This window comes from Nyctereutes procyonoides, unplaced genomic scaffold, assembly GCF_905146905.1.
Source record: "Nyctereutes procyonoides isolate TBG_1078 unplaced genomic scaffold, NYPRO_anot_genome, whole genome shotgun sequence".
NCBI lineage: Eukaryota > Metazoa > Chordata > Mammalia > Carnivora > Canidae > Nyctereutes > Nyctereutes procyonoides.
Genome location: NW_026575135.1, coordinates 72,845,090 through 72,857,402, shown reverse-complemented (window position 1 = coordinate 72,857,402; position 12,313 = coordinate 72,845,090). Strand labels below are relative to the sequence as shown.

At 49.5% G+C, this 12,313-nt stretch overlaps 1 protein-coding gene across 1 annotated transcript; it reads right to left on the bottom strand.

Moving 5' to 3' along the window:
• Window positions 1–10,979: 10,979 nt before the first annotated feature.
• On the bottom strand, window positions 10,980–12,077 carry LOC129495021 (small glutamine-rich tetratricopeptide repeat-containing protein alpha). The gene has a single exon (XM_055302314.1). The coding sequence runs from the start codon at window positions 11,932–11,934 to the stop codon at window positions 10,993–10,995; it is 942 nt and encodes a 313-aa protein (XP_055158289.1). The 5' UTR covers window positions 11,935–12,077; the 3' UTR covers window positions 10,980–10,992.
• Window positions 12,078–12,313: the final 236 nt, after the last annotated feature.

Here is a 12,313-nt window from a genome sequence, read left to right as displayed (position 1 = left end):
GTTAGGGAGGTTCTCACCTACGATTTGTTCAAATACACTTTCTGGTCCTCTGTCCCTTTTGGCATCCTCTGGAACCCCAATTAAACGTAGATTTTTCCTTCTGAGGCTGTCATTTATTTCCCTTAATCTATCCTCAGGATCTTTTCATTGTTTTTCTCTTTTTTCCTCAGTTTCCCTCTTTGCCATCAACTTGTCTTCTATGTTACTAACTCGTTCTTCTACCTCATTAACCCTCGTCATTAGGACCTCCAGTTTGGATTTCATCTCAGTTAATTGATTTTTAATTTCGGCCTGATTAGATCTAAATTCTGCAGTCATGAAGTCTCTTGAATCCTTTATGCTTTTTTTCTAGAGCTACCAGTAGCTTTATAATTGTGCTTCTGAACTGGCTTTCTGACATTTAATTGTAATCTAAATTCTGTAACTGTGTGGGAGAGAGGACTGTTTCTTATTCTTTCTTTTGTGGTGAGTTCTTTCTAGTCGTTTTGCTCAGTGTAGGACGGCTAAAAATGAGTTGTACCAGAAAAAAGAAGAAAAAAAAAATGAGAGAAAGAAAGAAAAGACAAACCAAATAACACACAAAACCCCAAAAAACTAGGAGGAGTCTCCTCTGGTTCTATGTACTGTCAACTTCCCCTGGAGCCTTCCAGATCTGCTCAGTCAAGAACTTGCTCTTCCCAATCCTTTGAGCTGCTCTTCTGGGGAAGGGGTCTGCTGTGCTAATTCTCACGCGTGTGTACCTGGGGGCGCTGCCCTACCCCCTGCCACGTGCACGGTTCAGTGGGGGCTGTTTATCCTGTGAGGCCCCTGTACCCTGGTGGCCTTGCTCCATCCCAGGCACAGGTTACTCCAGGAGGAACAACCACACTGGTGGTGGCCAGGTCTCCAGCCCTGGAGTCAGCTCCCACAGTAACTACTATAGCTCCCAGTCAGCCCTGTCCTGGATGCTCCTAGGGGCGGGAGGCAGTGATCTGCACATCTTGGGGGAGCAGGAGCATCCTCGCTGTCCTGTGCCCTCCCGGCCTCTGCCTGTCCTGAGAGGAGCGCAGGATCCTTGGCTGTGTCCCCCAGCACCCTGGGATCTGGGGCCTGTGCGGCTGGAATCGCGCTCCCCGGCGGCGCAGCCCCCTCCGCCAGAACCTCCACCTGACCTTCTCCCGAGGCCCTGCCAGGTCGCGCTGCAGCCCTTTACCATGCTGGAGGCCCTGTGGCTTGCTCTTCCCCAGGGCGCACTTCCTCTGTTAGTGACCCCTGTAACCTGGTGGCTCCACTGCCACTCCTGGGATCCTGCCCGAGTTCCCTGTGAGTGCCTTTCCATCCGGGAAGAATCTGTGTGGATATTAAAGTTCCTGCTTCTCTGGGGCTGGGCTTTCCTGTCCTGGAGGCTTTGGTCACCCGGCTTTAGCCCAGCTCCTCGTGGGGGCCCCTCCCCCACTTGATTCTATTTATTTATTTATTTATTTATTTATTTAACTGTATTCCTACCTTGTTAGAAGCGCAAACTCTTCTCTCTGTAGTGTTCCAGCTATTCTCTCTTTAAATCTAGGGCTGAATTCGTAGGTTTTCAGGATAATTTGACCGTTTTCTAGGTAAGTTGGTGGGGACAGGTGACTTGGGGATTCTACTCTAACACTTTCTTGCCCCACCCCCCGTTTTTAAAAAAATATTTTATTTATTTATTTGAGAGACAGAGCACAAGTGGGGGCAGGGTAGGGATGGGCAGAGGGAGAGGGACAATCAGACTCCCTACTTAGCAGGGAGCCCGACATGGGGCTCAGCCCCAGGATCTCAGGATCACGACCTGAGCTGAAGGCGGATGCTTAACCAACGAAGCCACCCAAGTGCCCACACAACCTTTGTAATAAGGAGAGCTTTTCTGGTGGGGCTCTGACATATACCCATACTCACCACAGGTGAAACTTGAACTCTGAGCAGGAAGAGGGGCAGGTAGTGGAAAGCCTCTCAGAGGTGGTGACAGTTGACCTCAGTCTTCACAGAAAGGTAAGGAAGATAAAGGTAGGATGAAAAATGGTTTTGGGGGGCACCTTGGTAGTTCAGTTGGTCATGATTAGCATCCTAAGACTGAGCTGTAAGTTGGGCTCCTTGCTCAGCACAGTCTGCTTGAGGATTTCTCTCTCCCTCTGCCTCTACCCCCGACCTCCCCTCCCGCCCCCACTCATGTACTTTCTTTCTCTCTCTCTCTTAAATAAATAAATACATCTTTAAAAAGAAAAGCAGTTTCAGGGAGGTAAATATAGGTATACATCAAGGCAGGTAGAGAGGTGTGTGGTGAGCTGAGGTAGCTGATGTGGAAAGGAAGGCCATGCATCCAAGCAGGTTGTAAGAGCCCAGCCACAGAGGGCCTTGAGTGTCAGGCTAAGGGATCTGGACGCCAGCTTCAAGGCCCATTTATTCATCTGGCAGGCGTGTATGCTCTGCACCAGGTACCCCATCAGGTACTTGGGACAGGCAGAAATTGGGTGGGGTCCCTGACAGTACAAAGTGCACAGTCTGAAAGGAGGTAGATTTTCATTAATTATCCTAATCTCAAGAGCCAACACCAACACCTAGATAACTGAGGATGGGCTGTACAGGCCCTGTTCTAAAAAGCTTTTCCTTATAGCTGAAATGTTATTCAGGCTGCTCGATAATACCTTGAGACAGGACCATCATTATCTCTATTTTACAGATGGGGAAAGTGAGACAGACTGAAGTTAAGTATCCTGCCCAAAGTCAGGCAGCTGGTTAAAAGCTGGACTGGCATTGTTGTGCCCAAGATGCAAATCCGAGAAACCACCAAGGAGCCGACACCGATGCAAACACACGAGGGTTTATTTACAAGCTCGAGCTTGGGTCCAAGTATACCCGACACAGCAGAGCAGGGACTTGGACCCCGAGGCTAAGGGGCGTAGCAGCTTTATAGGGGTCAGTGGCCAATGGGATTGTAACACACATAGAAAGTTGCACAGTCATGTCGGTCCGCAGGCAGTTGGCCAATTGAAGCACAATTTACCCTATAGTGACCATTTAACTGGCCTATCACTCTGGTCAAAATTGGCGCGCAGTTTTGGCGGGCACAAGGCGGGGTTACATTTTTATGAGCCGATTTCCGATAAGGGTGTGCCCAGCGGCTTGGCTAGGGTAGGGGAGCGCCTTAAGCAATAAGCAGGTCATGTGGGGGTCATATAGGAGATGGCAGGTGTAGCACAAAATGGAGTTAGTCCTGCTCTGCTTGTCCAGGGGTAAGGAATTTTTGTTAAATTTCCTGGGTCCCACAGCATTTGAACCCAGACAGTCTGGCTCCAGACATCATGCTGTTAACTATTTTATTTGTGAATTGAGAAGGGATATATAGCACCCTGGGTACTATAATAGAGATTCAGAGGGGACACTAGGAGGGAGTGGCCAGCATCTAATGGGAGTTTACAAAGGGTGTCCTGGTTGCTTGCTGTCTTTCTGTCAGGGAAGGATGGGGCTTTCTGAGAGGGGAAGAGAAAGACCCCATGAGGCCAGCCTCACTCAACATCTTCATGGATAGGGCTTTCTGAGAGGTCTGGGCACCCACCCAGGCATCCTGCTGTGCACTCACTGCTTCCCCTGAGGTCTCTCTTTCCAGAGACACTGGCCAAACACTCCCCTATCCCTGGCTCTACTCTTTCCTTTTGTTCAGACATTCAGGGTGATCCTCCTTCAAGTTTTTCCCACAAGAAGCCAAGGGCTGAATTCTCCTGTAGGTGTGCCTGAGACTCTCAGATCCCAGATTCCTCCCTGTGGCATAGCTCACCTTTCAAGACTGAGAGCCCAGACACTGGAGTAGAATCCTAGGCCCACTCCTAGCAGGGTGGGGAAGCTCATCATCAAAGTCAAGTTGTTAAAATTGGTTACTGTATAGGTCAAACAGTAAGCTAAAAACAAGTCAGTTAATAAGATAACTAACAATCCTGAAATTAGCAATAAAATCAAGGACAACAGAGTGCACTGGGCCAAGATTTCTCGGGTCATGACTTTCATAGGCTTCTGCAGCACATGCCAGCTTCTGCTGAGAGACCCGAATTCTCTGAGACTTCTTTTGATTGTCAAAACCCCTTGTTGAAGGAAGAAAGGACCATTCAAAAGCTGAGATGGAAAGCTGAATCTATTTTGTACTTAAGTGCTAGAGAGCTTGTAAGACACAGTCTCTTTGAGCAAAGCAGAAGTGATCTGATGTACATTTTTGAGAAGCACAATGCTCAGGGATTGGAGGATTTTCAGAGTTGAGAGTGTTTGTGTTCAGTTTGAGAGTGGTGGTTGATATGTTTCCATTGCTGATGAGCTGACTTTAAGAAGTGTGATCATTGGGGCAAATTGTCACCAATGAATGATCACACAGCTTGAAAACAGGTTCTGGTGGTTCCTTGTGAGAGTTATAAACTTTTATCCTTCACAACTTTTGACTAAGGTGTCATCTACCAAAAATAGGCTCCTTGGCCAACATCTTCACTGCTCTGGCCTGAGACCTTTGAGAGGAGGAAGAAACTTGGAAGATGGCAAACAGGAAACCTTTCTCTTAGGTAGTGTCTGCTGGCTTCAGGGAGTGAGGTGTCCTCCTGTGGGGGATGGCTGTCTACTTTTGCCCAAAAGCAGGAGGAAACCACAAAGTGTTTTGGGCCAGAGCCCTTGCCCTTTCTCATGCCTCACTTACCTCTCAGGGTCTGCTTAGCCCACCTTTAGAGAAGGATGAGGCAATAGAAGCAAGAGAAGAAATACTAAAGGTTGTCCAGGTCCACAGTCAGGAGAGATGCTGGAGGATGGGTGGGGTGGAGGAAGAGAAAGGAGTGGAAGCGGATGAGGGTTACTGGCTGGTGAGGATGCAAAAGCTAAAGTGACCATGGTCCTGGCAACCTCATGCTTTATGGCAGCAAGCCATCCCAGGATAGCAAGGGACATGGCTGGGACCCTCCAACCTTGATGGGATACACAGCCTTTCAAAGCTCACAGACCTCTTAGAAGGTTAAGCTCTTAGAAGGGAAAGTCTGAGTCAGCACTCCTGCCCCCATGCCTGGCCTGGCTGGAGAAGGCCCATCCTCTACCTACCTCTACTACAATACTGCCCCTCAACACCTGTGTTGGGAGGCAAGCACTTCTCTCTGACCCTCTAGAGAAGAGAGACAGGAGGACTGAGAAACTATAGGCAGCCCTGCCTAAGTGTCTGCAACCCAGGAAAATCATCCTGTGATCCTTTGACCCTAAATAGTGACTCTACCTGGCTGTTCCATGATACAGCTCACAGTGGTTTCCCACAATGATGGGGAGAAGATGGGCAGCTGGGAGGCAGATGAGAGGGAGAGTTAGGAGTGCTTCCGGCTAATGTGGGGATGGTCTTGGGGCACTGGACAAGAGAATTGTGGTCATTGACCATCTATGGTAGGAGGTCACTCCTCTGCAAGAAGGACCCTGCTCCTCTCCTCCTTTGGTAGAGCCCTCCTTCTCCTACATTTTAAATTACCCCAGAACAACAGGTGGAAGAGGAGAACAAAGAGGACAGGAGGACTGAAGGACAGGTGGATGACAAGTACAGGCAGATGAAGAGGAGCAGGACAGGAGGAAGGGAAGTCAGAGGGTGAAGAGGAAAGGAGAATGAGTGACCCAATGCTGACCAGCAGCTAAAGGAAGTGGTCCCACAGAGACTTCTATAAGGGCAGGAGGACAGGCCAGCGATTCTTCCTTAGAACCTAGTCCTTACCACAGAAAGTATTATCAGGCAGATGGCTGGCCATGTAGTCGGGCTCTGGGACGACCCTAGAGTCCTTCTGAAGAGAAGGAGACCCAGCCTCATGGAGATCTATCCAACCAGGAAGGGTGCCTTATGACTACCCCTTGGGCCCCCCAAGGAGCCCTTACATGTGAGAATGCAGACAGGACCAGTGGTCCTGGGAATGTGCTGTTCTAAAAATTTGGCTGTTTGCTTTTCTGAGGGATCATTAAACTTGTTTTTCCACCTCTTGTATTTTCTTCATGTGAAAATTAGCTCTGGAGTCCACTTTTGCTTTCTGTTTTCTAATAATTTATTGCTGTGGAAGAAGATTGCTTTTGTTGTTGTTATTGTTGTTGTTATTTACTCAGAGGCTGTTTATACCTTACCAGAGGCAACATTCTTGTCTCTGGAAGAGCTGAGGCCAGAACCTGGGATGTCTCCCAAGAGAAAGAGAGAAAATTGATTCTAACAAGGTCTCCTGGGTTCTGTGACTCCAGTGGATTACCCTCTGAAATTGTCAAATGTTGCATGTGTGCTTTTTTTTTGAGGGGGTGGAGAGATATTATTGGTTAAAGATTTAACAATATTCTCAAAAGATATTTGACCAAGAAAAGGTGATAACTGGCTCAGAAGGATGCTGCCCCAAATCCTCTCAAATGAAACAATTCTGGGATCTCATGGATAGAAAAGAGAAGATGGAAGTGAGAGGTGGGACATAGAGACTGAAAGACAAAGACTGAGAGGAGAGAATTAGAGGGAAGGTAGGCACTATGACTCAGCATCCCTCAGGACAGGCAGAGGTAAAACCCTTCTATTACTCTCAGGTTCCTTGGACCCTGTCTTAGGTCCAAACTCCGCGCACCCACCCCATACCCCTATGGTGACAGCAGTGGGTAAAAACCAGTCCTGGGCCCAAGGATTGGCCCAGTGGGAACCACATTGTCCAATGAAAGGCAAAAGCCAAACTGATCATGCATCATCAGTTACCAGGCAGGTTACTCCTAATTACACTAGGGAAAATATAGACATATTACAGTTTTCAGGTTGGATTGGTCCTAACAGTTTAGAAAAAAGAGAGTGTAATTCATGTTTGTTAATTTACTCATTTGTGGGAATATTTATTTGGTCTCCTGCAGTTAGTCTACCAAGTAAATGAGCAATAAATGAACTTTAGCTTTTTCTGGTACAGCAGTGTGACAGCTCCTTAGTCATAGATCTTTCCTTCTCTCCCCCAACATTGGCTTGGTGCCAGAGTACTTGTTTTTATCCCTTCTGTGAGAAAGAATATCTGTAAATGCTAGAAAGAGAATGGGAATGGAGAAATGGAGTTTTAATGGCTCCATCAGAGCAATAATGGGGACAAGTGGTTTCTGGGAGGAGGCCAAGAAAGCGCTAGATTGTCCAAAGGGGGAGCTTTCAAAGTGTCAGGTGTGTGTGTGTGTGTGTGTGCACATGTATGGTAGGAAATTTGAAGCTGGGTAAACTTCCTTGAGGTGGAGGAGTGGTCCCATGCTGGGGCTAAATGTATTTTGATGGGGGAAAATCAGGCTCAGGTAATGAGGATCATCTGGTTTAAAGGATATTTAAAGGTCAGGGGACCTTTGTGCCACTCCTGCTACACCCTGTGCCCATGCTAACCTGAAAGTGGAACTGGGGGTATAGCGCCCCCAGCATTAGGTGAATATGTATTCAGACTTGCAGGGAAGCACAGGTCTGATTGCTTCCAGCTGGGGACAGCAGTATACATTAGGGCACACTGGCAGTTCTAGAAAGGGAAGAGACAGGGAGCCTAGCGCCCCCAGGTTCTTGCTTGCCTTGTGCTGCGATCCCAGATCCCTCCTCCTTTTTCTTTCTTTTCTTTCATTCCTTCCTACTCTCCACTCTGGGAAAATTTCCTACAAGGCCTGGGTATGTCATCAGGTAGGTATATCTCAGTTCCTCTTTGGGTACAACCTCCACTGTCACTCATTTCTAGCAGGTGTGTCTGGTATCTGGAGGCTCCTCCTAGACCATGTCTCCATGTGCTCTGGATCTTGGGTCAGCTCTTTCCTGTTTAGTAGTTCTCCAAACATGATATTTTGAGGGAAGGAGCCAAGAGCTCAGGCTTTAAAATGGTTTCTTTTGCATCTTGGTGAGTGTATGCATGTGTGTGTGATCACCTGTGCTCATGGGAAACTGGAAGTGGACCAGGGGAAATGGGGTTAAGGTAAGCACAGACTGGAAGGGCTGTACTCTGGAGCTTTACCCCCACTCTTATAAGCTGGAAAATAGGAGACTTGATTAGGAGAAACCTCTTCCAGAGCCAGACTGTTTTCTAGTCCTTGGCCCCTATAAGGCTGTGGCCCATACTCCAGATTAGAGGAGTAGGGAGTCAGAGCGTGCTGCTTGAATAACCAACATCATTCATTATTGTGTCAGTATAGATGGAAACAAACTCAAAGTACATCTGTGGGGGCTGGCTGCATATGTGATGATACATTATGGATGTAGGTAGAATATTACTTGTCATGAAAAAATGAGAATGCTCCATATGTATGAATGTGGAAAGATTGTGCTCCTATCTATTGTGAGAATAGGTGTCTATTATGCTACCTCTTCTGGGGAAAAATAAGAATTCATATTTACTTTCTTGTACGTGCACAAGGACACTATAGAAAAAACACTCTGGTAACAAATTAAAGCTGTCATATATAGAAGACTTATACCTATTCCCAGATCAGTAACTTCACTATTGAAGCTGTCAGTTCTCAATTATTCTTTTAAAAAAATCCTTAAGTTTTATTTTTTCACTTTTTTTGAGTGTAGTTGACAGAGAATGCTTTTTAATTTCAGGTGTACAATTTAGTGATTTGACAAGTTTGTATATTATGTTATGTTCCCCATAAGCATAGCTACCATCTGTTCCCATACATTGCTATTACAATATCACTGAGTATATTCCTTACACTGTGCCTTTTATTCCCGTGATTTATTCATTTCATAACTAGAAGTCTGTATTTCTCATGCCCCTTCATCCATTTTGTTCAACCCCATGCCTCCCTCCTTTCTAGTAACTGTCAGTGTGTTCTACATATTTATAGGTTCAATTCTGCTTTTTATTTGTCCATTCATTTTTAAAAAATTCTAATTATGAGTGGAATCTGTGATATACGTTTTCCTCAGTCTGATTTATTTCACTTAGCGTAATACCATCTAGGTCTGTCCCTGTTGTCTCGAATAGTTAATTCCCCTCAATTATTCTATGGATTCAGTTCAATGCCAATTGAAACCCCAGCATGATTTATTTATTTATTTACTTATTAATTATTATTTTGAATTCATTTTATTTTTTAATTTAAATTGCAGTTAGTTAACATGTAGTGTAATATTAGTTTCAGGAATAGAATTTAGTGATCCATCACTTACTTTTTGTTTTATTAATTTTTTATTGGTGTTCAAATAACCAACATACAGAATAACACCCAGTGCTCATCCTGTCAAGTGTCCCCCTCACCCCCACCCCCCAGCCCTCCTCCCCTTCCACCACCCCTAGTTTGTTTCCCAGAGTCAGGAGTCTTTTTTTTTTTAAATAAATTAATTTTTATTGGTGTTCAATATACCAACATACAGAATAACACCCAGTGCTCATCCGGTCAAGCGCCCCCCTCAGTGCCCGTCACCCATTCACCCCCACTCCCCGCCCTCCTCCCCTTCCACCACCCCTAGTTCGTTTCCCAGAGTTAGGAGTCTTTATGTTCTGTCTCCCTTTCTGATATTTCCCACAAATTTCCTCTCCCTTCCCCTCTATTCCCTTTAACTATTATTCATATTCCCCAAATGAGTGAGAACATACACTGTTTGTCCTTCTCCGATTGACTTACTTCAATCAGCATAATACCCTCCAGTTCACACGTTGAAGCAAATGGTGGGTATTTGTCGTTTCAAATGGCTGAGTAATATTCCATTGTATACATAAACCACATCTTCTTTATCCATTCATCTTTCTTTTTTTTTTTTTTTTTCGTGATGTCTATTTATTCCCCACACGTTTTGCTTGTCACCATGGCTAGCACTCAAGTCAGGACACATCTCGCCAGACGCGTGACGGACTGCGGGTGGCGGGCAGCGGCCGTCTCCCTACTAGTTACCTACAACACACAGTACTGGATCTACCTCGCAGACGGCCGGGACCACCAGGGGACCTCCCACGAGCCAGCTGCCAACACTGGTGCCAGCAGACCTGCCCTCCCCCCATCCCGCCCCAGCAGAGGCCGTGGGGATCTCCACGGTGGCCTCGTGTCCTGGGCAGGCCGCCTGGTCACGGCTGGCAGGCCTGCCCGCCCTGGAAGCAGCTCTGGTGGCCACGTGGCAATGTCAGGCCAAGGCGGGTGGCACCAGGAGCCCCTGCCGGTCCCCCCAGCCCCAAACAGGCCGAGAGCCTGCCAAGGACCCAGACAGGCCGGCCGGCAGGATCGCCCGTGGGCCGAAGGGGGTGCGCTGGACGCCCAGCTGGGGACGGGCCCCAAGGTCGTGATCCGCCCCTTGGGGTCGGTCGGTCAGGAGTACTGGGATAAGAGGATCAGAGATGAGACGCGTGTCCATCAAAATGCTCGAATGGAAGAAGTCCCAGTACCTGGTCCCGTGCACCCCAGGATGGTCCCGCCCCTGCTCCCAACCGGGGAGCCAGGCCACGGAAATCGTCTCGTAGGAAAATGCCTCTGAAGAGCTCCTCACGCGAAAACCCGCGGTCCGAGGGGCAGGGCGGACCCTGGTGCCCAGACTGCGGCTGGCAGTGAGCTCATCCGAGCAGGGCGCGGCTGGGCAGGCCACGGTCCACGCAGAAGTGGCTTCTCACAGGGCTGCGGAGGCCCTTTGAAGACAGACCGTGGGGCTGCAGAAAGGGGCTCTGGGAGCCACGGGTGTCCCCGACGTGGCTCGACACAAAACTGGCTGCTTCCTGGAGAGTGGCTTGAGGATGACCCCCGCCTCGGAACAGTCTAGAAAATACTTTTGCTGACTGGGTTTTCGGGGGCCAGGAGAGATCAGTGCTGGTCTGCGTTCACAGCTTGCTGGCTCTGTTTCGAGAAGGGTCTGGGGGCCGTGGGAGACTACAAACGGGGAGGAGGGGGGCGGAGGGAGCAATAAAAATCCATCTTAACATGCGGGTCCAATTTCTGTTTCTGTTTCTCTCTCAGGCGGTCCAAGGGAAGAAGACGGCAAAATGCGAGACGGCTTCCAGTCGGTGGGAAGGAGCTGGCGGCACTGGGAGGGGAGGGCGGTCATTCCTGCTGGTCGTCGTTGCTGGCACTGGGGGTCCGACTTCGGATCTGACTTCGGAGCTGCTCTATCAACTCTGGGTTCTGCTGCTGCATCTGCTGGGCGAACTGCTGGCCGGCCTGGATGAGACTGGCCAGGTCGTTCTGTGAGGGGCTGGTGCCGGGAGTCCCCAGGGGGTTGTGGCCGCCCGAAATCATCCCGGACATGAGCTGCTGAACCTGCGGATTGTTCATTAGGTTTGACGCCATGCTCATGAAGCTGGGGTTGTTGAGCAGGCCGGCGATGTCAAAGCTGCCGACGCCTCCCGTGGGACTCGGCGTCTCTCTCAGCTTCAGCTCGGCTATCTTGAGGTTCGACTTGTAAGTCTCATTCTCAGGATCCAGCTCCAAGGCCTTCTTGTAGTAAGCCACGGCCTCGGTGTGCTTGTTCAAACTGGAGAGAGCGAGGCCCATCCTGCCGTAGGCTTTGCTGTAGGACGGGTCTATGCAGATGGCTCGCTCACAGTCCTGAACAGCACCCGTGTAGTTCCCGAGCTTGCTGTAGGCCGCAGCTCTGTTACAGAAGTAGACGGCGTTGGCCGGGTTCAGCTCGATGGCTTTCCCGTAGAAGTGCACGGCAGCTTCAAAGTTTTCTACCTTCATCTGCTCGTTTCCTTCGGTTTTGAGGCGCTCTGCCTCGGCTGAGTCCTCCTCTGAAGGCGGGGTCCGCTCGGGGCTCCTCAGGTCCTGCGGCACCTCCTTGCCTGCAGCAGCTGCTTCAAATATTTCCGGCAGAGTCTGAGGGAGGGCGAGGTCATGGTCTTCCACTGTCACCCCAAAAGCTGTCTCCAGGCACTGGATTGCAACTTCCAAGCTCTCCTGGGCATCGGACGAGAGCCCCCCGTGCCGGAGCTGGTCATGCAGGAACCGGATGATGGCGTAGGCCAGGCGCTTCTTGTTATCCATCTTCAGACAGGAAGAGACAATACCCTGGGGTTTTCAAGATTTAAAAACACAGACTCCCGGCAAGTAGGGGAGCCGAGCAGCGTCCTGCTTCCTTAACCTCGCGGGGAGCCCGGGGAGCCCGTCCTTCCACGCAGCGCGCTGCTCGGGAGCCGGTCCTCAGCCCCGATCCTTCCCGCCCTCGCGGCGCCGACACAAGGCCCCGGGTGGGGAAGACCTAACAGCCGCCGACCCCGCGGAAGCGCTCGCCTTGCGGGGGGGGGGGGGGGCTGCGGCTTTCACCCCCCCCCCGGACCCCCCACCCCCATCAGGCAGGGGCCGTGACGACGCCCGTTTCACAGCGGGGGAAACTGAGGCTCCGGGAAGCCCAGCGGCTGGCCGG

What these genes read in the sequence shown, in the direction of transcription:
- LOC129495021 (XM_055302314.1), bottom strand. Translation starts at nt 11,934, where the DNA reads ATGGATAACAAGAAGCGCCTGGCCTACGCCATCATCCGGTTCCTGCAT.